At 37.3% G+C, this 26860-nt stretch overlaps 2 protein-coding genes across 4 annotated transcripts in view; both read left to right on the top strand.

The window, feature by feature from the left end:
* Positions 1 to 13770, top strand: part of LOC132845728 (transcription factor HIVEP3) — a 49413-nt gene extending 35643 nt beyond the window's left edge. For both annotated transcript variants that reach the window (XM_060869948.1, XM_060869949.1), the window contains 6 exons: positions 1297 to 5777; positions 5888 to 6036; positions 7854 to 8029; positions 8214 to 8315; positions 10825 to 11441; positions 12094 to 13770. In XM_060869948.1, the coding sequence (XP_060725931.1) occupies positions 1656 to 5777; positions 5888 to 6036; positions 7854 to 8029; positions 8214 to 8315; positions 10825 to 11441; positions 12094 to 12867 (5940 nt within the window). In that variant the 5' untranslated portion in view covers positions 1297 to 1655 and the 3' untranslated portion in view covers positions 12868 to 13770. The remainder of the gene's footprint in view (positions 1 to 1296; positions 5778 to 5887; positions 6037 to 7853; positions 8030 to 8213; positions 8316 to 10824; positions 11442 to 12093) is intronic.
* On the top strand, positions 13609 to 22340 carry LOC132845729 (endothelin-2). 2 transcript variants are annotated; one of them, XM_060869951.1, is made up of 6 exons: positions 13609 to 13719; positions 19298 to 19371; positions 20056 to 20197; positions 20865 to 20978; positions 21416 to 21589; positions 21688 to 22340. In XM_060869951.1, the coding sequence occupies exons 2-6, from the start codon at positions 19314 to 19316 to the stop codon at positions 21776 to 21778; spliced, it is 579 nt and encodes a 192-aa protein (XP_060725934.1). In that variant the 5' UTR covers positions 13609 to 13719; positions 19298 to 19313; the 3' UTR covers positions 21779 to 22340. The 2 variants fall into 2 exon arrangements, with proteins under 2 accessions (XP_060725934.1, XP_060725933.1); XM_060869950.1 differs by having other exon boundaries at positions 21398 to 21589.
* Positions 22341 to 26860: the final 4520 nt, after the last annotated feature.

The following is a 26860-nucleotide window of genomic DNA, read 5'->3' as shown; positions in this document are numbered from 1 at the left end:
CCAATCACTAGATGGTTGGTGTTTTTTGCACTGTATGAACATTCTAGAGACTTCTGTGTTTCCCAGGAGATCAGCAGTTTCCAAAATAATCAGACCAGCCTGCCTTGCATGAACAACCATGCCATGGTCAGAATTAATTCCATTTTTTGTATATTCTGAAACTTTTGACCAGTACCTGTATGAATGATGAATGAATTGCACTTTTCCATATGATTGGCTGAATGGATAATTGCAAAAATGTTTAGGCATACAGTTGTTCTTGTTAAAAACCCTGTGAGTGTACTGTGGTGTGCACAATAAAGCTGAAATTTGTAAAATGTGCATAAGTTGTGATGTACAGTATATTTGTTGCTGATCATTTTAATCTGTACACACTATAAAGTTGTTAATGTATAATATGTCAATTGTAAACCCAAAACTGACTGGGAAACTAAAGGATGAGTTCTAATACATGACTGTAATCTCAAGAACTGTACTCTTTCAACAGTTGCAAAGTTTTTGTCGATAGAGTGTAAAACACAACTGGGTAATGATGTGTTATTACTGGGTAATAATGTAATAGATGATTAACTAATTATGTACTTGTTTAAAAACAAACACCAAAATTCATTAGCAACAATATGGCCTTGTGTTGCACCTTAGGGCTTTCAATCTAAGACTCTCATTGGCTTAAATCCACAGCACCATCTAATGGACATCTCTCAATAAGTCTTTCTTGGTGTTTCTTTTAATAGTTTTGTGGCATTCATGGGTTTAATGTAGTTTGCTTATAAGTAAGTTTGCATATGCACCCTTACATAAGAATTTTGCTCTTCTCTGTCAAACAAGTATTAGCAGTCAACATCAGCTAGGTAAGGCCAAGGTCTAGAGCTTAGTGTACTGTATGTGTGGCGCATTCTATAATTACTTAAAAATGCCATATTCTGCATCTCAATTTCAACACCTAAATGTGTCAAATTATTCATGCTGAACATGAATTGATAAATACATATTGTCTTTGAAATATGAAAATAGAAAAGGCAGTTTGTCTGGAAGCCAGAGACTTAGATAGAAATATAAGCTTCATAAATAGCTAGGTTCTTTTGAATATTTGTCCTGAGCATTTGGCACTGAATGTAATAGTGTAGTTCTTTTGGCTATGATATGTATTTTAAAATATACTGGATTAATTTAAAAAAAAATCTGGCTTTTGCAGCAATTATAATAAACTGCTAATGTGTTAACTGCTAAACTGTTAATGTGAACGCATGTAAGTTTACACAGTGAAATACCTTTCTTTTTTCTGTTTTTCTATAGGTGCTCTGCTGTGTGGTCATATGACAACTTGGGAGAAGAAAAGGGCTTGAATACCTTCTCAATTGAGTGGAGAAAATCATTCAAATATAGTCTGTATTTTCCTCTTTCCTTCCAAGTGCCAAAGGAATGACACGATGATGAATTTGGGCTGGGATAAAAGAGTATCAGCATAGAAAAGACATCTGCTCTTCTTTGGTCCAGTTTAATTTCTTCATCTGATCTGTGCACACTAGTACATACTTTGCAAGTCATGTGCTATTTTTCTTTAGATGATTCTGTGCTGTGGGAAATAATGCTAAGGGGTGAGGTTATCATAAAGGCATTCCCAGTGTGTCCATAAGGCCTTCTCCCTACATTCTATGGAGGCAGAGCATAGCCGGCCGTCTGATGGGGAGCGAGCTGGTGGACAACAATCTGTGTCTGAATCTTCATTTACCGGTAGACTTCTTCAAATACAGGAACAGTCTACCTTGCTACCAATTCATGGATCACATGGCCGGCATCAAAAAAGGCAGCCAAAACGACGTGATTTGCTCCAGAGGCAACAGCAACAGCAGTCTCAGATGGGGGAAGCTTGGCAACTACAAGATGTCCCAGGCCCCTCTGGAGGAAGATATTCTTCATCATCTCTTGAATCCTCTACCCATGTCAGTCATCTTCAGAGTATTCCATCTTGCCGCAGTCAGGAAGAAGGCACAACATCTAGAAGGGAACGTAAGCCCCAAAAACCAGGGAAATATGTGTGCTCATACTGTGGAAGGCCATGTGCAAAACCCAGTGTGCTCCAAAAACATATCCGTTCCCACACAGGAGAAAGACCTTATCCTTGTGTACCTTGTAGTTTCTCATTTAAGACTAAAAGTAACCTGTACAAACATCGTAAATCCCATGCCCATCGAATAAAAGCTGGCTTGGCATCTAGACGTGAAGAGTCCAGTTTCAGTGGAGCTGAAAGTGGTAAAGTAGGAGATGAACAGGAGGAAGCAACAGAAGCAGACAGCACAGAGTCTGAAGATGAGACTGGGCAGCATCAGCCACATTCTTCTCAAGATAGGCCAGCTCTAAGAAAAAGCTCCAAGTTTGAAATCTCATTTTCAGAAGAAGGACTAAAAACAGAGGACTCCCAGGCAATCAAGCAGAGGCTAGCTATGCGACTCAGTGAAAGGAAAAGAGCTCCCATGGAATCACCAGATGAGAGCCCATCATCTTCGCTGGGTCCTGGTAGTAAGGGTAGTACTGAATCTGGCTACTTTTCTAGCTATGGAAGTGCTGAACTATCCCAGGTGAGCCCTCCCAATGCCAATGTTAAATCTTATGCTGAAATTATTTTAGGAAAGTATGGACGATTAGGTCAGCAACAGAGAACTCCCCACCAACATCATCAGTCATCATCAGCATCTTTGGGTCATGAGGAAAAATCCATCCCTTTTACTGTGCCCAAAACTCAAGTCATTGAACATATTACAAAATTAATTACTATAAATGAAGCTGTAGTTGACACAAGTGAAATTGATAGTGTCAAACCTAGACGTTCTTCCCTCTCTAGGAGAAGTAGTATTGAGTCTGCTAAGTTTTCTTCACCAAAAGATCCAAAGGAAGATTTCCCTGGCACTAGTGGCACTACCGGACAAATTATTTTAAGTGGTTATGCCACTGACTTACAGCATTCACAATTAATTGAAGGCACACTTTCTAGTCATTGTCCCAGTGGAGTTCTTTTGAGGAGCCATTCAGTTCCATCCTCTAGTGTCAAAGATGATCCTACTAGCTCATCTTCAAACAGCTTTCGTCTCAGCCAATCTTTTGATGAGCAGCAGGCTGTATCAGCGGAGCTGAGAGCTGGCCACCATCATCGAATGTTAAGACGCCAGCCTGCCATTGAAATGCCAGTTGGTGTTGACCTTACAGCAGAAACTGGTCTCTGTGTTCCCACAGAATCAGGATGTAAGCAGCAAAAGGGAATGCAGCTTTATGAGTGTGAGATATGTGGAACTCACTTGATGAAAAAGGACACTTATGAAGCACACAGAGTTTTGTGTATGAATAAGCCTTCACAGGAACAGCAGTGTGAGAATAAAGTGGCTGCTGAACAAGATCATCGACAAATAATGCACTATAAGTTTAAAGCAATGGCCATGGCTATACGAAAGAGGAGGAAAGAAGAAAGCCTAGAGGAGGATCCTCCTAGTCCAGGTCCAGCAGCGATATCTTTTAGCAGCCATCTCACCACTTCAGCAATAGGGAAAAAAGATGATTTTCAGGGCTTCTCAGGTACTGCACCACATATTGAACCAGAAAAGATTGGCCCTTGCAAAGAAATATCTGTAATCCAGCACACCAGCTCCTTTGAAAAACAGGAAAGCATGTCTGTAGATATTCAGGAGTCAGAATTTGAACAGAAACAATCAGAGGAGCCCAAGCAAACCTTTACATCCAGGTTAGTTCGACAACCCAAAATTCAAGTGCCAGAGATCTTGGTGACAAAAGAGCCAGATCCTGAGATGGTTTCACCACCAGCAAGTACATATATTCCAAAAGAATTAGAGAAGGAGGAGTTCCAGTGGCCACAGCGTAGTCAAACTCTGGCTCAGCTTCCTGCAGAGAAGCTACCACCAAAAAAGAAGCGTCTCCGTTTGGCAGAAGCACCACAGTCATCAGGAGAATCTAGCTTTGAATCAGTTTCCCTATCACGCAGTCCTAGCCAAGAGAGTAATGTTTCCCACACCTCTAGTCGGTCTACATCTTTTGACGAATCAGGAAAGATTGACCCTGAAATGCAGGCTGGTACATGGAGCTCCCAAGGGTCTCACATGCTGACTGTACCAGGTGCCTATCAACATTATCACAGGGAAATGCATCGCTCTGCCTCTGAGCAGGCTCCTGCAAGTCCACCACACCCTGCACAGATAGTAGAGACAAGAAGCAAGTCATTTGACTGTGGATCTCTGTCTCAAAGGCCTACTTCATCTTCATGGAAAGAGAGGCGAAAATGTCTCTTGGTGAAACATGCAACCCTTGAGAAGCCAGATCAGGAAGAATTATCATCAAGTATCCAACAGTCTTATTCTGGCCATTCTGCTCTCACAGTTGGTGAGCACAGAGCAAGCACCACTTCCAGACTTAGCCCAGAAACTTTGGGGAAAACTTTGCAGCTTTTTCAGACTCCCCTCCCTCTTCCAACTACAGTTTACCCTCTGACTAGACCAGAAATATTTTCCTCACATCAGATAACAGGACTTCTACCAGTTACAACACTATCTGAGGTCCTTTCTAGTCATATGCTTCAGCAGGCTCTCATACAAACAGTGCCATCTACATTTCAGGCAAGACCACTTCATTTAGCTGAGCACCTAGGCCTTCCTGTTCAGCCTTTTCCTACTTTGCTCTCTCTGCAGTACCCAACAAGTGGTCTTATCATTCAGGATCCCTTGGCTTCACCAATTGGTGAGTCTAGTTCTTCTTCTTCCAGTACACATAAAAGAGGTTCTCCGTATCACCATCTTGTCACTCGGCACCAGCCTCGCCCCATCATTGCTACTTGCCTTGAGCAGCTTAGACCAGTGGTGTCACTTGTGGTTCCTGTGCGCTTACAGACTCACATTCCTACTTATGCGAGTGCCATGTACACAACCATTTCTCAGATTTTAGCCACAACACGGTCTCAGCAACCAATTTGCTGTACAGCCATGGTCATCATGGAGAAACTTGAGGGCACTAAAGTTCAGAGATCTTACCTTAGGCTCCCTACGCCTAATCTCAAGACCTGCATACCTTTATCCCTTCCTTTAGAATTTCGAACCGAAACTGCATCTGATGATAGTTGTGGGCCACTTTGTCCTGGAGGAAATAAGCGAATGCTTTCCCCTGCAGGTAGTCTAGAACTCAGCTTAGAGGCACAACGACAACAGAAGCGAATCAAGGAGGAAGAAGAAGCAGAAGAAAGTGGAGAAGAAAGTAAAAGCTGTGAGAAGTCTCTGGAGGAAAATCAAGGAACTAACAAGGAGGGGCTAAGGAACAGAAAAGGAGCAGAGGTAGTTGTGGAGAAAGAACAAGAGGGAGAAGGAAAGAAATCTGAATTTGTGGTGAATAAACCAGAGATTTCCCAGGTGGAAACTGGACCTAAAAAAGAAGAATGGCGGGAAGAGGGCCACAAATGTGTATCAGTGGTTGAGATTCCAGAGAGAGACACAGATTCCGCTGACCCTTTATACCCCAGCCTTCATACCAGTACATCAGTGAGCTGGTGCTACCTGAATTATTTGAAGCCTAACCCATCAGCCCATACAAATCCACAAACATCAGTTTATTCCTCTTGGAGTGTGAGCATGTATAACCCTAATCTTCCTGGTCTGTCCACCAAAATTGTAATGTCACTACTGTGTTCGAAGCAAACGTACAGCTCCGAGGTATATACCATGGCTACAACACCACCTCTAACAACTGACCAGCTGGTTGGCAACAAAACACCCAGAGTATCCGAGGTAAACTTTACTGTAATTTACTACAAAGTCCTATTGATTTTAGTAATATTGTATATAGTTTAGTATCATTTGGGTACAGATGTGACATGTTATGTCGGTTTGGGGTACAGGTACATGCCAAAACACCGAACACGCCTGTCAAAGAGAAAGAAAAGCCTCAAACTAAGAGGGTTGAGAAAGATGTGAGAAGTTCAGAGGAAACTCCTACCACCTCAAAGCAGCACAGTGAGCCACTTCGTGTTCGCATCTTTGAGGGAGGGTGAGTGATTTATTTTGCTTTCGGATAATAATTTATACATAATTATGTCATTTTCCAGTCTTGTTCCAATATTGTATATCTTGTACAACCCCACCAAAGTCTGCATAGATTGGAAGCTTGTTTTTAGACAGTTCATCACTTATATTCTTTGGCATTACTGGTTGCATTTTGAGTAACAAAGGCAAGCTATATATATGGACTATATTCAGTACTATCTCTCTCTCTTGGGCTTTATACTTCCAAAACAGAAAAAGAATATATGGAGAGTGCTCTGTTATCTTGAGAGAAATTTATGGCTGAAGTCTGCAGCTTATTGAAATCACATGAGCTCGAAAATGAGTGTCCACTGATTCATGACTGACCTTTTTTTTTAAGGTTTATTGGTTTTTCTGGAATAATGCCTATGGTACGGCTCTATGTGAATCCACAAGAAGATTAGGTCATTTGTTTTATATTTAGTTTTGAACACTGCTTGTTGTGGTTAAAAGAAGAACATTCCATCTTTACTGTATATTTGTTATTTGAGTATAAAACATTACATTTACATATTTATCTGTTAAGGTATCATTGTCTCGAATGGATAAAGCACCAAACATTTTTTTACACTTTAATGATTTCCTGACAATTATAAAAACTATTGTCAGAAAAAGTAAAGCACTACAAAGTAAAAACTATTAGTAAAACAAATGTATGTATGAAAATAAATTATTATTACTCGTGTATCTCACATACTGTAGGTTTTCTAAGGACATATTTCCAATTTTGTCATGTGGTGTGTTGTTTAAGTACCAATCACACCACACCGGCCTGCTTTACTTTGAAGAATTATGTAAGCGAAATAGATGCTGCATGAGATACAGTCACACACCCACATACTCCCTATTCACATCCGTCTCTTTTTGTACCCTTTCTCTTTCACTCTGTTTCCACTCCACCATTTCTCACATCAGTACTCCTGTATCTCAACATCTCTACTGTCTGCTTACCTCACTCTTTCTTTATAAGAGGCAATTACTGACACATTGAGAAAATGATGTAAATATGGTCCCTCAATCTGTCTTATTCTCTGCTCACTCACTCACTCACTCACTCTTTCTTTCTTTCTACAGTGCATATGGTTATTTAAACAAAAATTCTTTCTCCTACTGTATATCTGCTTATATCACTAACTACAAAACACTGCTAAAGAACTGCTACCCAATTTATGGCTATTATTTATTATCATATCAAACTGTGTTGTGGTACTTAGTGTTAAGCAAACAATTACATAACTGTGAGGTGATATTGCTCAAACAATAAGGTTAAATAAGGTTTTGATTAACACTGATTGAGATGCGTACATTTAAATTGACATTTACGCCATTTGGCAGACGCCCTTATCCAGAGTGATGTACAAAAGCGCTTTTAAGTCTCTGTGAATGAATACAAAGCTAACGTAAAGCCAGCCACTGGAACTTTTGGTAGTGCTGCTCATGCTACATCCTAGGGCTTCCGCACAAACTTGGAGGAACATGCTAACTGCAAACATGAGATCACAGATGCCTAAAAATTGGCTAGTGTCTCTTTGATTGACAGTAATGCCATTTCTTCCACCTGGAGAGCCTGACTGATCATGCATTATTAGACTTGGATGGCTTAGTTGGCCTTATTTTGTTGGGTGATTCAAGTGCCTTATGCATGTATATCATTGAGGACAAAGAAATAAAACAGAAACAAGCTTTAATTATATGCCAAATCATTATCAATCAAATTTTTAGGTAATTATTCGTTAAGATCTCCGTTAGAGTAAACATTTTTGTGTCTCTGTTTCTCTTTAGGTATAAGTCTAATGAAGAGTATATATATGTGAGAGGGAGAGGGAGGGGGAAATATGTGTGTGGTGAATGTGGCATCCGCTGTAAAAAGCCGAGCATGCTGAAGAAACACATCCGCACTCACACAGATATTCGTCCCTATGTCTGTAAGCACTGCAATTTTGCCTTCAAAACTAAAGGTGAGTAACCCAGTTTTTATGGCACACTCTACTACTCTCAGCAGATCATAACCACAAACCTTTATGTAAAAGAATAAAAAAATCCATAATGCATTACTGCTCTTTGTTAGTGATCCTTTCATATAACCTTTCATACTTAATTCAATTTTGTAAATTGCTCCTCTATTAATTTCCTTCCTGACAGGGAACCTCACTAAACACATGAAATCGAAGGCACACGGTAAGAAATGCCTGGAGAAGGGAGTGTCTGAATCATCTATAGATGAGCTGGAGACTGAGGACCCAGGTAGGATGTTCAGATACACTGGTCCAATAAAACAAATTTTATTAATCCATTGCTTACCCATTCAGAGTGCCTGTGTAATAAACAAAATATCTCTGATTATGGTTCGTTTTTTTTGTTGTTTTTTTATTTTATTTTTTTTATGGTGGGGTATAAATGAAACATTAGGGCATTATATTTATATATTATATTTCTTTTGTGGAAGAGCTTATCCAGGAAATTTGAATCACAACCAAGACATAGGTGTAGAAATTTGCCTAAAGTTAAGTGACTTTTACCTCAGTACTGTAGTCTAACGCATATCTTGAATTTGTATAAAATATGCAGGAAATAAAGAAAGAAGACTCCACACCATTTGTTTACTCTTCTGAGCATCTGTGAATGCTTGAAATTGTTTTATTTATTTATCCCCTGCTGATTTTATATGTTTTCCTTCTGACAAAGAAACGATCAGTCTATAATCTTAATGGTAGTTTATTTTAACAATGAGAGACAGAATATAAAAAAAAAACATCAAATGCATTTCAAAAAAGTTATAAATTGATTTGCATTTTAATGAGTGAAATAAGTATTTGATCCCCTATCAAACTCTTAAAGGGAGTGCTCCTAACCTCAGCTTGTTACCTGTATAAAAGAAACCTGTCTACAGAAGCAATCAATCGGTCAGGTTCCAAAGACCAAAGAGCTGTCCAAGGATGTCAGGGACAAGATTGTAGACCTACACAAGGCTGGAATGGGCTACAAGACCATCGGCAAGCAGCTTGGTGAGAAGGTGACAACAGAGGGTGCGATTATTTGCAAATGGAAGAAACACAAAATAACTGTCAGTCTCCCTCAATCTGGGGCTCCTTGCAAGATCTCACCTTGTGGAGTTTCAGTGATAATGAGAACGGTGAGAAATCAGCCCACAACTACACGGGAGGCAGCTGGGACCATAGTCACCAAGAAAACAATTGGTAGCACACTACGCCGTGAAGGACTAAAATCCTGCAGCACCCGCAAGATCCTTCTGTTTAAGAAAGCAGAGGTCCTTCAGAGGTCCGTCTGAAGTTTGCGACTGAACATCTGAATTATTCAGAGGAGAACTGGGTGAAAGCGTTGTGGTCAAAGGAGACCAAAATCGATCTCTTTTGCATCAGCGGAACTTGCGGTGTTTGGAGGAGGAGGAATGCTGCCTATGACCCCAAGAACATCATCTCCACCATCAAACATGGAGGTGGGGACATTATGCTTTGGGGGTGTTTTTCTGCTAAGCGGACAGGACAACTTCACTGCATCAAGAGAAGCTCCTTTCCTCCTACTTGCCAGGGCACTGAAAATGGGTTGTGGATGGTTATTTCAGCATGACAATGACCCAAACACGGCCAGGGCAACAAAGGAGTGGCTCAAGAAGAAGCACATTAAGGTACTGGAGTGGCTTTGCCAGTCTCCAGACCTTAATCCCATAGAAAATCTGTGGAGGGAGCTGAAGGTTTGAATTGCCAAACGTCAGCCTCGAAATCTTAATGACTTGGAGAAGGGGACAAACACTTATTTCACTCATTAAAATGCAAATCAATTTATAACTTTTTTTGAAATGCGTTTTTCTGATTTTTTTTGTTGTTATTCTCTCTCTCTGTTAAAATAAACCTACCATTAAAATTATAGACTGATCATTTCATTGTCATTGGGCAAACGTACAAAATCAGCAGCTGATCAAATAATTTTTTCCCTCACTATAAGTCACTCCTAAATTGTCTTTGTTAGGGTTCATTTTTATTTTGATATCTTGAGTTCTTTATACAAATTAAATAAACATTTTAATGAACAAAAAAGAATATTTAGAAATATATATCTACCCATATAACTACCTTTATTCATGACAAATTACTATTATAAAAGCAGACATTTTCATAATAGAAAATACAAAGCTTACAATTTTACAACCATGGGTTTTTGCATCATTTTTTTTTTTTTCACCCTTGATAGGACCCGTGGGTGAATTTTATCATTCAGTTTCTTGTTGTACAAACCTTGAAAATCATGTGTACCATTAATACAATAATAAATGTGGTCGTGCTTTCTTGGGCACTCAAGCACAGTTTGCTCAGTATATGTGAAGGCCAGTTGAAATTGACTGGTCTGACATAAAGAGAGGTTCTCTAATCTGGACTCCAATTTCTGTTGGTATGCTGTATATAGAACTGAAAATAAAAGACACCCATCTTTTTCTCCCTGCCAGACTGAGGAGCACCAAGGACACTGTATTCAAGCTTGTGCTATTCAGCAGGCTTTAAATATAGTCATGAATGGAGTAGGCACAACACAGTTGTTTGAACACACTTATTTAATTAATTAATGAACATTTATTGTCCGACTATATGAGGTTTTTTGTAATATACCTGCACTGCTTTGTCTAAATGCATTTGTCTGTGGCTCAGTCATCTGTGCATATTATTTACCTTTACCAGTGTGTTTACATTGTAGTTTAAATGTACACCTCTGTTTTAACAACACATATTGTGTGTGTCAGGGACCAGTGAGGGGCAAGTATATGAGTCAGAAGATCAAGAGGAGCATCAGTTCTCGGACATTGAAGACTCTGAAGATGAGGATGATGATGATAATGAGGAGGAAGAGGAGGAATTGTCCTCCCATGAAGATGCACCTTCATCCTGCTCTACAGATACCCACCAGTCAGACAGTTGTCCGGGCTCACAGACAGGTCCCCAAAGCCTTACTGTTTCAGAAAAAGAAGAAGGAGAAAAGCAGCTCTCTCTTGTCCAGGCGTGGAGGAGTGGACACTCTATATCTCCAGACAGCAAGAGGGCACTGTTCTCCTCGAAGGCCTGGGAGCATTCTCCACAAACCTTCTCGCCTACTAGTGAAGGCTCGCCTCTTCAGAGTGTCTCACCAAGGCTGGAACTGTCGTCTCCCTGTCGACATCTTTCCCCATCTCCTGAGAGAGGCCCATCTCCTCTCACAGCATCCCCGCTCAGGTCTTTCTCCCCACTTCGACCTCTTTCTCCTTCCCGCTACAGGAGCTCCAGAGCACGACTCTCCCCTGCGCCAATCAAAAATCAGCACAGAGCACACAGCTCTCCTGGACACTTCCACTGGGAAACAAGCACTAAGTCCAGAGAAAGCCAGGTGAGTCTCATGAACATGAATTAGGGATGCATGTGACTTTTCAATTGATAGCACCATTTCAACACATTTAGTATTGTTTGTCTTTTTATACTGTAAATATATCTTTATACTGTAATGAGCATAATATCGTTATTCATTTTGATTCCTTTTTGAGTCTGGTTCCTCTCAATATTTATTCGTCATCAAAGGAGCATTTTCTTATCCTTGCTGCCTCTGGCTTTCTCATTACAGATCTTGATCCAGATTTCCCTTGGGCTGCTTTTTATTATGTTGATTGTAAAGAGCTCTACAAATAAAAAATGAATTAAACAAAAATGAAATTTAGTATCAGCAGTCAGAGATAAATGGTTATTTTGTCCTGCAAGTTTGGTTGACCTTAAACCATCTGCTGGTTTGTCAATACTGTAGTGGAATTTTGGATCTCCTGACATTATTGCTGTTCTTGAAATTAAATCTGAGCTGTGGTTAGACATGTCTTAAATGAACCGTTTTTCAATTCTCATAATGTAGCCTTGCAAAAACTTTTTAAGTGATCAGCGGTATAATTTTGAAAAAAATTGAGTGATGGTAAAAGCTAGTCTGGATTAATTATTTTCATGAATATAAAAAAAGTGTTGGAAGTTTGATTGTATTCAAATGTCTCCCTCTACAGGAGAGGCCAAGTACACCCAGTACTGCACAGAGTTCACAGAGGTTGAGCCCTCCACATGCCAGCCTGGTGCCCTCTGCCCTACATTTCCCTCACACTGACCTGCCTACCCATGTACCATCCCCGTCAAGAACTATGGACCGCATGTTCAGCCACCTTCCCTTACATTCACAGCAGCAGGCCCGCATGCCTTACCACATGATTCCAATAGGAGGAATCCAGATGGTACAGCTTAGGCCCAGATCCTGTCCCAAACTAGAGCGAGCGTCCTCATCCACCCAATCCCCCAGCTCTCCCAAAGAGGAGTTCACATTCTCCCTAAGCAAGAGCTCCTTGAGCACACCATGGAGCATTCATTCTGAAACAAGCCAGAGTGTCAGTGGGACACAGAACCTGGAACACGAATCCAGGCCGTTAGGGCTGCACTGTCCTGCTACAAGCTCCACAACAGCCAAATCTTCTCCACCATATGACTCCGGTGAGCAAAACAAAAAAATGTATATTAAACAATATGGCAGCTTATGGCCCTCCAAGACTCAAGCCATTGTTTCTGAGAAATGTCAAGAAGAGGGCCAAGATACGCTTGAAGGAGACAAGAGAAGCTCTGAAGGCTCTGAGAAGGGATCCAGGGCCTCCTCACACAAAAAAAGTGAACAATCAGAGCCAGAGGAGCCTAAAGAAGGCCAGTCCAAAAATGAACCAGCTTCAGAAGAGACTGCAGAAGATAAATCTGTCCAGTCAGATCAGAGTCAGGATAGCAACCCAGATAGCACTTAATAGCCCGGGGGCTTAATCTCAAAATCAATTGATTTATTATTATTATTATTATTATTATTATTTTATTTTATTTTATTTTTTTTTTTTGTAATGATACATTTTTATACAACTTTTCAATACTGTTGGTATCTTGGTATATGCTTGTTTTTGCAATATTCAAGATTGAAATACGATGCACTTTCCCGTTGGACAAAACAATGTTTCTGTAAAACCGATCAGTTCTGTCCTTGAGTATTTACTGACATTACATTCAATCCTAATGTATCTATTTAAATGTCTATGTAAATTACTTCATAATATTAACTGATTATGAACATTTATAAATGACCAAGTTGAATACTTAAACCAAGAGTAATTCCAATATCTTGTCCCTTGTACCAGTATTACTCAAAATATAGTTGTGTGCCTTTCCTGTGAGGATTTCTTGCTTGAAGTGTAAAGATGAAGGGTTGTGAATTATTTTATAAATATATGATTTGTGTTTCAGTTGGTATTTGTACAATAGAGTTTTTCTAAATGCAAGTCAGGGTAAAAGAAAGCAGTATGTACTGAAGTCTGAGATTAAGTGCAAAGAAATGAAATTGCACTGAGTCATATTTTTTATATAGATAACAAGATATGCTATGATATTGTGTACAGATAAGAGCTTTATGACCCATATTTATTGCCATTTGAAAAAAATATGGAAAAGGTTTTTTTTGTTTTTTTTTTATGAAATTTTTATTCTTTACAAATTTCTTTGAAGAATATTTCTGTTCTGAAGACTTGAATTAAAGAAACTGGACAGGGTGATGAAGTTGGTCAACAGCTATGGGATTGGATGTATCAAGAGCCTTCCAAAATTTGTCACAGGTATGTATTATTCCTGAACCAATAAAGGTGCACCAGGAATTACTGAATATATCTTATTGTCAGATTTTTACATGTCACCACCAAGCCCTGTAAGGCCTTAGCACTGCAGAGCTTTCTCTTGTTCTAAACCCTAAACCATCATGTTCCATGTGGTCATTGTGTGTATGTGTGTATATATATATATACACACACACACACACACACACACACACACACACACACACATAAGAGAGAGAGAATATTGGTAGGTTTATGTTTCATACTAATGGGATCCATGATTCAACCATCCAAAGAGGATTCAAAACAACTCAGAATTAAAAGTATAATAAAAATCTTCAAAAAAACATACACCTGAAAAACAAGGGTAATTGAGTAAGTGTACATATTAGTAGACTTGGAAAGATTTGACCTTGTAATTGTTGCCAAAGCTTGCCCCTAATAAAAAACAATTACATTATAAAAAAGATGTTTTCAGTTCCGCTAATAGGGTCTGAAAAGTGACTGTAGCAACGTCTCTCTCCAGTGTACACAACCACTAGCATAGGATAACCATGTGTTTTAATTAAAGCTATGTTATAAAAGTATGAGAATAAGATACTCAATAACAGTTTCATTATAAAATTGATAAACGTATTTTAACACCATGTATACGACTGGGACTAAATCAATCAAGAAGTGTAACTGTGGGTCAGCTGTGATTCCTATTAGATTTACTCCACCTACAATATTCAGTGTTTATACAGATCATATAGAGAGGTGACATATTACAATAAAAAAGAAACTAATGTGGCTTTGTAAGCCAGAACAGTCTCTGGAAGAGGAATAAACACTGTTCTTCAAAAAATGATTTCTATAAGCTATTTAACACATCTGAACTATAGGTGTTCTAATGAGTGCAAAGGATGTAACATGTAATTGTCATAGTCTTTAAACCATTCTATGAGCCCTCGTACCTTGTGTTCCGTTTTCCATGTGAATCAGAGTGGATCATATTTCTGAACCCAAACCCAGTCTACTTCACTGGCTTCACATTACTTCACAAGACTGGTCCTAAATATATCATTATTTCTTCCTTTACTTGAGAGGATACATTCACAGGATAAAAATGTTCATGTTTTCAACGGATATCAATATATACAATATATGAGTTTTTATTAGTGTGGCTCATGAAATGTTGTGTCATAAATCACAGCAAGTAAAACAGCAATTGAGAAGGCTGTAGATATAGTGTATATTTAATAGATGCCCACAATGGTACTCTCCTTTGAAAAGTGAAGCATGAGATGATTATACAGACATATATTCATTAGCTTTCTAAATGTCCCCCAAACAAGTTATGAAACAGTCCAGTGTTCTCTGTGTTCTGCAGATCTCTACCCACTTTTTTTAAAAGCAAAAATATGAATAACAAAAGGCCAGACAAAATGAACAAAAAGGTGGTGAGGAAACATCACCAGCATCGACAGTAGTCTATTTTTAAAAAGCTGCGCTCTGGAACAGAGAGGAGGAGGAGGAGGAGAATAGGAGAGTGATTAGGCTGTTTGCTGAAATCTGGGAGTCTTAGGGAGGTCACAATTAAAGATAAATAAAGCTCCTTGGAAAAAAGGCAATAAGATACACTACAGGAGAGGAAGCCTCATGCAGGATAGTATGGAATCACTGACACAATGGTGTATGTGTGCTTTGCTAATGTCACTGCACAATTAATGTAATGAGTTCATGGGAAAAATGAACTTAGTCAAAGCTGATTTAATCTTTGTAATTAATTAACTGCAGTGTATAAATCCGTAACTTGTAGCTATAGGGTAAGAAATGCAAAATGAGTTTTTAACAACACACTGAAGTCATTAAAACCGCTTGATGTGTAATCCTTGTATTTTCCTCGGGTCTATCTGACCCTGCTGGAAGGTTTAATGAAAGTTTAATGTGTCATAACTTGGGTTTTCTTCCACATATTTGCCTGACATTTACCAGGATTGTTCCGAATTATGAACTTTGCAATTGAAAATAATTTTGTCTATTTTCGTTGAACTATGTGTTCGGACCACTATACAGTATACTTTGCATTTTGGATCCTCCAGGGTCAGTTGGACCCGGCCACATTTAGTGGGGCGATAGGTCACACCTTTGCCCTTTTCAGCGCAATGAACATACATACAGACACAAAAATTCACACTTAAAATGTCCACTAACACACGCACCCAAAACACACACTCACACACCACACACACACACACACATGCACACACATACAAATAGGGCATTGCATTTCATTAGGCCTCCAGAAAAAAAAAAGCTACATATTTGTAAATATTTCACACTTTTGATATGCCTTTGCCTAGCAGATTGCAAAATATGATCTACCGAAATGATGCTACACACACACACAAAAGTACCAAATGTAAGGCTGATCACACAGAATGGTGATAATTGTATAATTTTTGATTTATAAGCATTCAAGTCAATTTGACCTGGAACAAAACAGGTTTTATTATTGGCTGACATTAAAAATGGTCAAAATGGTTTCAAAACAATCTCCTGGCTTTGAAATATACCAGCCTGTAATTGTGCATCAACTTTTGTGCCTCTATAGTGAAAATCATTCAAAATTTCTGTTTTGTTTTTTTTTTACTAAAAAATTTGGCATTTTTGTATATAAATAAGGTTTATTATACCAAATGTTACATTTTTTTGCAAAATATATGTTAATATGTTGGAAACAAGTTAGACTAAAAAGGTGAAAAAAAAAATGTCTATCATATATACTTCATTTTTTATAAGCAGTCAAAACAGACAAGGTCAAGTTGACTCGGTGCTCCTAATTTGCATAGGCATTCAGGTAAGGAAAACAGGAGGGTTAATCTTGTAATTTCTTTTTTAGTTTGATTCAAAAGGATATTTTTTTACATTTCATAACATCTGATGCAGCTGTGCTATGTAATGCTTCGTATTAAAATGTTTAGACTCTCATCTAACTCAAACACATAATCAAACAGTAGTTTAAAATGTAGTTTAGTTTAATTGTCTGTTAGTTAAACATTATTCCTGCCATATTGCTTTGAGGATCGTCTGCTGCTGCTGCTGCTGCTGCTGCTGCTGCTGCTGCTGCTGCTGCTGCTGCTGAAAAGGAACGAAGAGGAGGGAGCGCAGGAATTCAGATGATTTCCAAGGAATAAGCACTTTGACTGGTTACATTTTATGATGTGAGCTCTTTAAAGTAGCACACCATAGACAGAGACAGGACTCACTGTAACAGAATATACTGTCTAATTTATCTCCTCAGCAATTTTACATACTGAGTGACAAAATTTGCAAACTAAAGAGCACTATAGATATCAGACTTGCATTCAAAAGTGACCTCTTTCTCTGACTACTGATCACTGCTGCTAATTAATGCTATAACATACTGAACCCAAATCTAATTCTAACCTGATTCTCAGTAAGTAAATAAATCATTTGCCTCAAAGGAGGTCTTTAAAAGATTTTGTTAAATAAATAAACAAACAAATGAAATAATTATTTATAAATAAATAAATAAATAATCAATCAATCAATCAATCAATCAATCAATCAGCGTCCCCATGAGGACAAAAAGGTCAGACATTTGCTCCACCAAAATATAAAAATGCTCTCTCACCAAAAATAAAAAAGGAAAAGCACTTACACACACACCTTCTGTACTAAATCATACTGTTGCTTGTTATAGCCCAGCAATAAAGCTACAATGTTATAATTCACATAAAATGTCACATTAAGTATGGGCCCAAACTCCACATGGTGCTGCTAAGATTATATATTATACAGAACTCCATGGTTAAATATTCCTTTCCATTTATATTTCATTCTTCTTTCTAACAATCTTTCTGTTTGAGTGATAGGATTAAGATGCTATTAAGATGTAACCTTACCCATAAGTTCCCGACCCTTAGAGAAACCTCTGGTAGAATATTCTACCAATATCCAGACCTCATACATTCAATGCCTGCTAGCTTTTATTGTAAATCATGCCTAACTCCACCTGTTTAAACAGTTAATTCTGATGAGGTATATGACTCCTGCTTAGTTGGAATGAAAACCTACAGCTTTATTGGCTCCTTGTACTGTTGATAAGATAGTAGAACATTTAAGCAATTCTACTGAAGCAAATCTTGCTGAACCATCCGGGAACCTTTGGCTTGTGTAAATATCACACTATCAAATCACATATTAATTTGAATCGGGATTACCAGATTCATGACTAGCTCTATTTCCCTGTCAGGGTGGTTTCCATTCTGTCATCCACTATGAGTAACATGTCTCAATCTCTCATTCATCTTCATATTACGAGTGATAAAATCATGCTAATTTGCCTGTGGGGAGATTTGTGCCTCACTGCATTTGCATCTAAGTGGCAGCTTTTGACTCCCACATGTACTGCTGTGAAGATATTGTGAGTGTTTGCTGGAAAAGTGCAGTCAATGGACACTGTGTCCTCATCCCACGCTAGAAAGCTACATTTGCAAGCGCTCCCTGGCTGACATCTGGCTGACACAGCACGTGTGTTTTATCTAGGTGCAGGTTGCAGTTAGCCATCATGCAAGTACCTAATTAAGGCTGCCATTTTTTTGAGAGCACCAAGAAGTGATTTTTGATAAAACTGTGAATTTTACACTAATGCCTGAGTCATCATACCATTCTATTTTATCATATCCAGAGATATAACACCGGATTGTCACTGTTAGCCAGATAAAACGTACAGTTTATATTTTATTTCACATATACTGCTAATGTGTAATAATATCACTGCATGTCAGGTTGTAGTCTGGTCAATTAATTGTTTTGTTTGGTTGTTTTTGTCACCAGGAACATTACTGTGTAGCTCAAGCATTTTATTTCTATTTAATGTCATGTCAAGAATCTTCTACATTTATGACTCAGTGAATACTATGATAAAGGAGTGCCTTTATCCATGCAAGCATAGTATGTGTGGATGCTTTCATCTCTCATTATCAAGCTCAGATTCTTGCTGAAGGGCACAGGAAGCTAATACTAATGCTTTGCACTCCCTCTACCTACACCACAATGTAGATGTGCTTAAATCTTCCAAATGTTCCTGTGGCTATCTGCTTTCCATGGGGTTGGTTTGTCCTAACAGAATTTATGCAAAAAACAAATCCTCCCATGTTTCCTGCTGGCTTCCCAACATCATCCTTTCTCCATTTAAGATGATCCATATCTGTTCCCTATGATTTTAGCACCTATATCTATAAACGGATATAGAGAATTTGACTGTAAGCCTTCAGCAGGAAGCACAGGCTTGTACGTAACACCATCTTTTTATGCTGTCCCTGTTTTCTTCCTCACCCATGACCTCCACATGCAGAGGGCAACCAAAATTCCTGGAATGTTGGAGGCAACCATGATGAAGCTGAAGTTGTGTAATAGTCAGAACTAAAAGGGGAGGGGACAGATCTGGCATACTATGAGAAGCAGTGACTATAAGTGTGGCCAAACAGGATGCAGCAACACACAACCACCTGCAGCTGAACGTGGATTGATCCTACTATTTCCTTTCACTGGATCCTTCTTGCATTTGCAGCTAAATTTGAAAAGCAATGGCACTGTGCAGCTTCATCGTCTTCTCTATTAGCTGGTCTGCAGTGCTTCATGAAGGTAAAAAAAAAAAATAAAAAATACAGATTTCCATTTGAATATTCTGTTTTGCATCAGTGAAAAAATTTCCAAAGACTTGAAGCAAATTTAAAAAATAAGTGAAAGATATAAGCATGAAGTCTTTAAATGGAGATTGTCTTTTAGAAAGCCTGCATGAACTTGGTATAGCCTATTTTTCACTAGATTTTATTTACTTTTTGATTAATATTAATATTATTGATTAATATTAATAGTGGATAAAGTAAGATAAAGTCTGTTGTAAAATATTTTGATGGCTTTATTTGCAGATAAAACTTTACAACGCTCATGGAGGTGACAGATATAACTGACGTTTATTGCATGATTCTGGATAGCTGCGAGCTTAGCAAACACTGTAAACCTTTGAGTCTGAGTCTTAACTCTTTTTACAAAGAGAATTCCAACAATGAGAAAGCCAGACATGGAAAATATCCCAAACACAGATTTAGCCCAATTTATTTGTCTAAATCATCCTGTCAGAGGCGCTTTCCAGGAGTAATTCTATGATAATTTAAGAAAACATACTTTAAAAAGCCACATGTAATAGATAATGTAATAAATCAGACCTAAGATTTCGTTCTCAGGTTTTTTTCCACAGCTGGGCTTTGGATGAGTTTGGTGTGTAGTAGTGTGCTTGGTTAAAAGATTCCCAACATATTCTTCTAGGATTCAGTTTGCCTGTGAAAAATCAGCCTGCTGAAATTGTCCCACATAGACAGCGCACCAAACGATGCTCTTGCATTAATCAGCTGGACTCTGAATGCCACTACTTCTGCCATCTGGACATCGTCTGGGTGAACACACCAGGGTGAGCACAAACACACAAACACAGCATTTACCTGTCTTCAATTCACTTTCATTTAGTGATACATCATTAAGGTAAATTTCGAAAATTATACCTTTTGTAATTTTATAGCTGAAAGATTGAGCTCAAAGGATGTTTTGCCTTAAGATGCCTTAAAAGTGAGATCTGTTTAATGTTTTTAATTAACGAATCATCATTATGTGTATTAAAGTAAATTTATTTAAATCATGCAACGACAATACAATATGAGAGAATTATAAAAACTTATTCATTTTTGAATAAACAATAAAACATTGGCATACTCTGTGTGGAAGATCTGAAAATATTTCAGTTACTTACAGTACAGTCCATTGACTCTGCTAGATATCCATTAATGTGTCCATTAACATCACAAGCTTTCTCTGAAGTGGAATTAATGTCATTCTGAAAATAAGTGACCTATTTTTGAAACATATTATACTTCACAAAAAAGAAAACGGGTACATCTGGTAAACTGGTGTTGCTGCTTATCTGCTGTCATTTTGTCAATGCCCCATATAAGTTAAATTCTTTCAGACATAAAGCCAATTCATTCAGGTAAAACAACACAGATTTTTAGTGAAATGAAAGGCTCTTCATTGAAAAAGAGATAATGGTTGGTTGGTTGGTTGGTTGGTTTTCCTGTCTGTAGTAAGACCACTGTGTATGGTCTGGGTAGTCCATTGGCCCGACGCCGCAGATCTACAGGCCGCTGCTTCTGTGACAATCCTGCTGACCAAACCTGTAACACCTTCTGCTCCCACAGGTGAAACAAATACTCTCTCTCACACACATGCACACAAAGCAACTTTTGCATTATAAAACATACCCTAAACTAGTAAACACAGTTTAATATTGATCTATTTGGCATCCTTATCAGAATGAAATCAGTGTAGAACTTTTCTTCAAGGTATAGTTAGTTAGTTGGTTAGTAGTTAGTTATAACATAGTTACCATTAACATATTAATAGTACAGTATTAACACAGCAATATAAACAAAACAAAAATACTGATTGGAATCATTAAAATACTACATACTGCAGAATATATAACAGCCAGAACTCTGTCTTAATAAGATTTTTAAGATCTTATGTGGAACATTTTCACAATATAAATACCTTTCCTTTTTTGATATTTCAGTACTGTCTTGTTCTTTTTTTAGTTTTCTTGTTTGTGCCTAATCAGGATTCACCATGTCTTTAGCTCAAATATCACAGCTGTCCTGCTGAGGAGCTTTTCTGAACCACTGCAGGAAAAATCAGAGCTTAACTCAGACCTCCATGCTGCTGTGGAAAACCGCAACAATGCTGATTCAAGAATAAAGGCTTCTAGTGAATCTGTGAATAGTGCTCATGTTGAGTTCCTGACATTGCTCAGGTTAGTGTATGGTCCAGTCTACAGTACTATTACTGTCTGTGCATTTAATGTTGACTCTGCATCATTTTGTTGTGCATCATATTTTTCTGTATTCACAGGAACTTGCTGAGAGCTAAATCCAGGGCCATGAAGATGGCTGATACGGTCAGGCCTAAAAGCTTGAGGGCACATAATCAAGGCCCCAGGTAAAGGTTTATGGGGACAGTAGTGTGGAGATTGAGCACTTGAACAAAACACAACCCCGAGAACTGTGGGGTAGAAGCATGAATAAGACGTCACATACAGAAGACGCAACCTGGGAGACTGAAAAGGCAGGAAATAGCAGGACAGGGGAAGCGACAATGAGGGTCAAGCCTTTAAATCATGTAGAAAGGTTTAGATACAATGAAGTAGACAAGCAAGTGATGAAGAAGGTCTGTGTGGCAAAAACTTCTGAAGAATGTGAATGCTGAGTGTGCGCTTAGCTGATAGCAAGGAAGGATCACATATGAATCTTTGGCAACTGAATAGGATAAGTACTGGCAGCATTTATATTGGGTTTGAAGAAGAAAACAAGCAAACTTTTCTTTTAAATCAGTATAAAGGGGCGTTGCATGGAATTAACGGATGAAAACTCTCAAGTAAAAAAAAATTATATATTAAATGCAGTGTAACAGGGAGATAAAAAGGACATAAGTTTTGAAATAGTCTTCATTTGTATAAAACATATAAATCATAATATTCATTATCACCTGGAAATGTTGTATACAGTAAGAACTTTATGGCCCACTTGCTGAAATGAGATCTCTTTTAATTAACTGTTTGATATTTATAATGGCAAATTCTCATATTCTGTGTTTGCCAAAGATACTTTAGCTATAATGTAGGATAATAGATTATAGATAATTATTCATTTGTAAATATTAATTAAAGCATAATTAGATAGCTTGTGATATAGTCCTGGTAAGAAATATTAGATGAAACTGGGCTTAAACAGTAGAAAAGGGAGCAGACAACATCAGGAGAGCTGTAATGATCATGCATGCACTTTATAATGTGTGTATAATAAGGGACATATAGTTTAGACCATATTAGCTTCCTGCTAATATAGGAGTACATATTATTTGTAAGAATGTACTCAGATATTGTTCATATTAATACTAATATTAGGAGATACAGTATATTAAATCTCTCAATGAAGTATATTGATTACATATTATTGTTGTATAAAGTATAAGTTGTAATAATAAAATAAACTATTCCAAGCCATTTTAAATGATTCATGCTATTTCATCATTATTACAGTTCAAACGATTCTGCTACTAATATTTCATCTAAGCATGTCCACGTTTAGACTGATAAATGGTTTCTGCTCTCTTCTGCATGAACAATGACTGTTAAGAGATGGTAATTAGTAATGCAAGTAAGTGAATAACGAAGGAATTATTGTACCGTAAATGCACATTAGAATGTACTGTACCACTTTACAATGGCTATGTGAGAATAACAACAACATCAACATGCCTGATGTGTTCCTCTTCTCCTATTCACATTACACTGTGGGTTTTGTACACTGCAGAGAGGTCTGTCTTCATGCATAAGGCCAAGACTTATATCTACCTCTTATATATAATATTTACCTCTTATATCCTGTTTGTCTGAGATTCAACCTATTAGTCTTAGAAACCCAGAATAAAAAAGGGCCAAGAACAAAAAGAAGAAAAAAGCAGCAGCGACAATAACAATAATAATCATCTCCAGTTCTGTTACTGGTGTCCCACAGTGAAAAACAGGATGCCTTTTTACACAGGAAAAACACACTGTCAATTAAAGGAAGTGATATGAAGTAGATATGGGTTTATAATGGAGTCATTAAACCGTAGGTCGTTTTTTTTTTTTACCTTTCATTGATGGAAACATCAATGTGTTTGTGCTTTAAATAAGTCATGTTGTATGTTTATGTCATTTGCAAGTCGGTTTAAAAATGTTTGAAAGCCATCAGTCACTTTAAGCTACTGTACATTGATTATGATGTGATACTTGTGCAAGCCACTTAAACACAAGCAGTTATTGAATCTGTAATTACCTTACTATGATTGTGTAATATCAGCCTATAATGATTTATACACGCACATAGCATCGATATAAGTACACTGTCTAAAGAAATGATTTGATTACTTTCATTGCAAAACAGCTTGTGAAAAGAATTAGTGTATAATTCTAGTATGTTCTTATGTATACACATTCACTTCACTTTAAGTCATTTCACTCTTAACTGCTTCAAGATGGTAATGAATTGGGAGCAAATTTTGCTATGGGGCCAAAGACAGAAATTAGGAAAAGAATGGATTAATTTGCCTTGAGAGACCAGACAGCAATGCTCACAGAGTATTTATTTATTTATTTATTTATTTTTGCAACTCCACTGGTGTTTCTCATGATCTCTAGTAGATCTCTAGTAGATCTTTGTTGATCTGTACTGTGCTAAATACACTCCACATCTCTTTGACCAAGTACTCTTCATCTCACTGATCAACTATTCTGGCCCTCAAGATTGCACTGCTATAACAAAGCAGTGAGCAGAATTTGGCCAATGAAATACATCAGTATGAAAGCACACTCATTAATCTGAAAGTAAACACCTAATGCAATTTTATTTCACTCATGGTTGTGTATTAAAACTTCATTATAGTCGCGTGAACATCTTAAGTAATCATCTCAGATCACAATTTGCATTTTTAATAAGTATAGAAACTGAATAAAAATTTTAAAGATTAAAGTTTAAAATTAAGTTACTATATATCTCTAACATCTTTCCATAATGAGCAAACCGGAGGTGATGAAGGCAAGAAAAGTCCCTGAGCTGATATGAGAAAGAAAACTTGAGAGGAACCAGACTCATAAAAGAACCCATCATCATTTGGGTGACACTGGACAGTAAATAATGTAAATGAAAATAATGTCTTTTCTACATAAGACATGGCATATATAGCTCAACAGAGAACGGGGGGATTTCGGGTATGATTGTAATCATAAATAATATCAATAACAATATGAATGTATGTCTCTGTAACAGTATTGCACTGTTTGACCAAATAACACCTGATAATGTGGTTCTTTTCTGTCAGGGCTTGTGAAGTTGTCTACAAGTTTGTATTAATATTGGATTTGTACATCATCAGGATGACACTCTATCCTCCAGCCATTCTATTTGTCCACATAGAAATGTCCTTTTAACTGCATCTTCTAGGAAATACATGCTTTTTTGCTGAGTGTAGCCATTCTTTGTAGAAGATAGTTTTTGCCTTTAAATGATATTACCAGTGTGCAGTGCATAGAATTTGAACCTCTTCTTCACATTTATTCAATACAGCAGCTTTTCCCACAAGCCCACAAGCACATTTTATGAAAATACCATTAAGGCCTAGGCTAAAGACATTCAATCTCCATTGTACACAACGCCACAAATTTTATGTTAGCATGTATTTCCTGTGTTAAGACAAGTAGAGTAACTGCTTTATTTCCTCAAGAGGTTAATTCAAAATAAAATACAGACAGGTTTATAAAATACAACACCTGCATATTTGAAATAGATTTGTGTCCTTTACATTGACTTTATATTGAATAGATGCACATGTGAAATTTACGCTTGTGGCTTGTAGTTCTTTCGAGTATTTCCTAATGTTATATTTCACTCGTTGTAGACATTTCATGTGTACATGTAATTTTCTTACTTAGTTTTTTCACATGATTTATTTTTACATTTTGATTATTTTACTTGATGATGATTTATTTCACATGAATAGTACATTTTGACATGTAGGACATGGATTTATTTATCAGATACTATTCAACTAATCATGTATTTGAACGAGTTGCTCACATATTACTCACAACACATATTACTCAAACACGTGAGCAAACAAATGAAACAAATCAAAATGTGATGTTTCATTATTTATTTATTTGTTTGTTTGTTTGTTTGTTTTTTCTTTTAAACTTGTGAGATGTTCCAAAGAATTTTCTATGTCTGTTCTGATATCCTCTACAGAGCTTATTAAACTTTAGAAATGAATTGGAAGATTTGTTGATGAATTGCAAGGTACAAGGCAAGAAAGCTATGATTAACATACACAGAACAATACCTATTCTTGCATTGTCTGCAAGTACGCATTTATATTTTATTTTGCACATCTACATTTGAATTTGCACATCTTTTACTTTAATTTGCACACTTATATTACAATTTGCACATACAACTGTCTATTATTTATATGTTCATGTCTTACCATTGCTACATGTTTACACTGTGGAGCTCCTGTACTAGAAAAAATTCCTCGTATGTGGAAACATACTTGGCAATAAAGACCTTTCTGATTCTGATTCTGATTCTGATTAAGACTCAGAGCTCAACCTGGGTCTACAGGACAAACAACACTTCTTGTTAGAGCACAGTTTATGTCAGAAAACGTAGACAAAATTCAGACCCAAACGTGAAGATAGCTAAAAACATGATTTGTTACAAAGAACATAAAACAAAAACACAAAACAGGGAAACACTAGGAAAAAGAAAAGAAACCAAAACACAAAAACAAGACCAAGCACGTGAACACAAAACGTAAACAAAAACACATGGCACCAGTAAAAAGTCTGGGCTAGATCCTGACAGTTTATATAAATTAGATAAAGATATCAGCTGGTTGGGAGAGACGGGAAGCTGTATTGTCTCTGTCTCTGAAGGTTAAAGTGTCTGCAGCACCATTCACACTGCTGTCATAACTCCTTTATATCAGCAGTTTCACACCAGTTCACACCTCCTGATGCCAAAAATTGCCAAGAGACGTTGCGGTCTGTGATATTATAGGTGTGAATCAAATACAGAGATAAAAAAATATACTAGGCACTTATTGAACAATTCTGATGAACTGTGAATACGATATCATCTATGAATAGATGAAGATATTTTTATTATTATACCTAATCCACTTATTTTGACATCACACTACTAGGTAAAATGCCCTGAATCACAGAAACCTTCACATGTTGTATTTATGGACTTTTTGTGGGAGCTACAGAACAATATGCATAAAAACATTAAATAAACAGCTAAGTCGTAAATTGATTTTCTTAGTACAGTCCATAATCTGGAGTAAATACAAAACAAGCAGGTGAATGACAATATCGAGCTAAAGTGGATATCCAACAGGCTGAAACATAAAAAAGAGTTGATCATAAGACTCAGGTGCCAGTAATAGAGAATGACTAAAATAATAATTAATATTTCTGTTTATA

This window comes from Tachysurus vachellii, chromosome 5 (genome assembly GCF_030014155.1).
Source record: "Tachysurus vachellii isolate PV-2020 chromosome 5, HZAU_Pvac_v1, whole genome shotgun sequence".
In the NCBI taxonomy this organism is placed as follows: Eukaryota; Metazoa; Chordata; class Actinopteri; order Siluriformes; family Bagridae; genus Tachysurus; species Tachysurus vachellii.
Note: the sequence above shows the minus strand (reverse complement) of the source record. Positions and strands in the feature narration are given on the sequence as shown.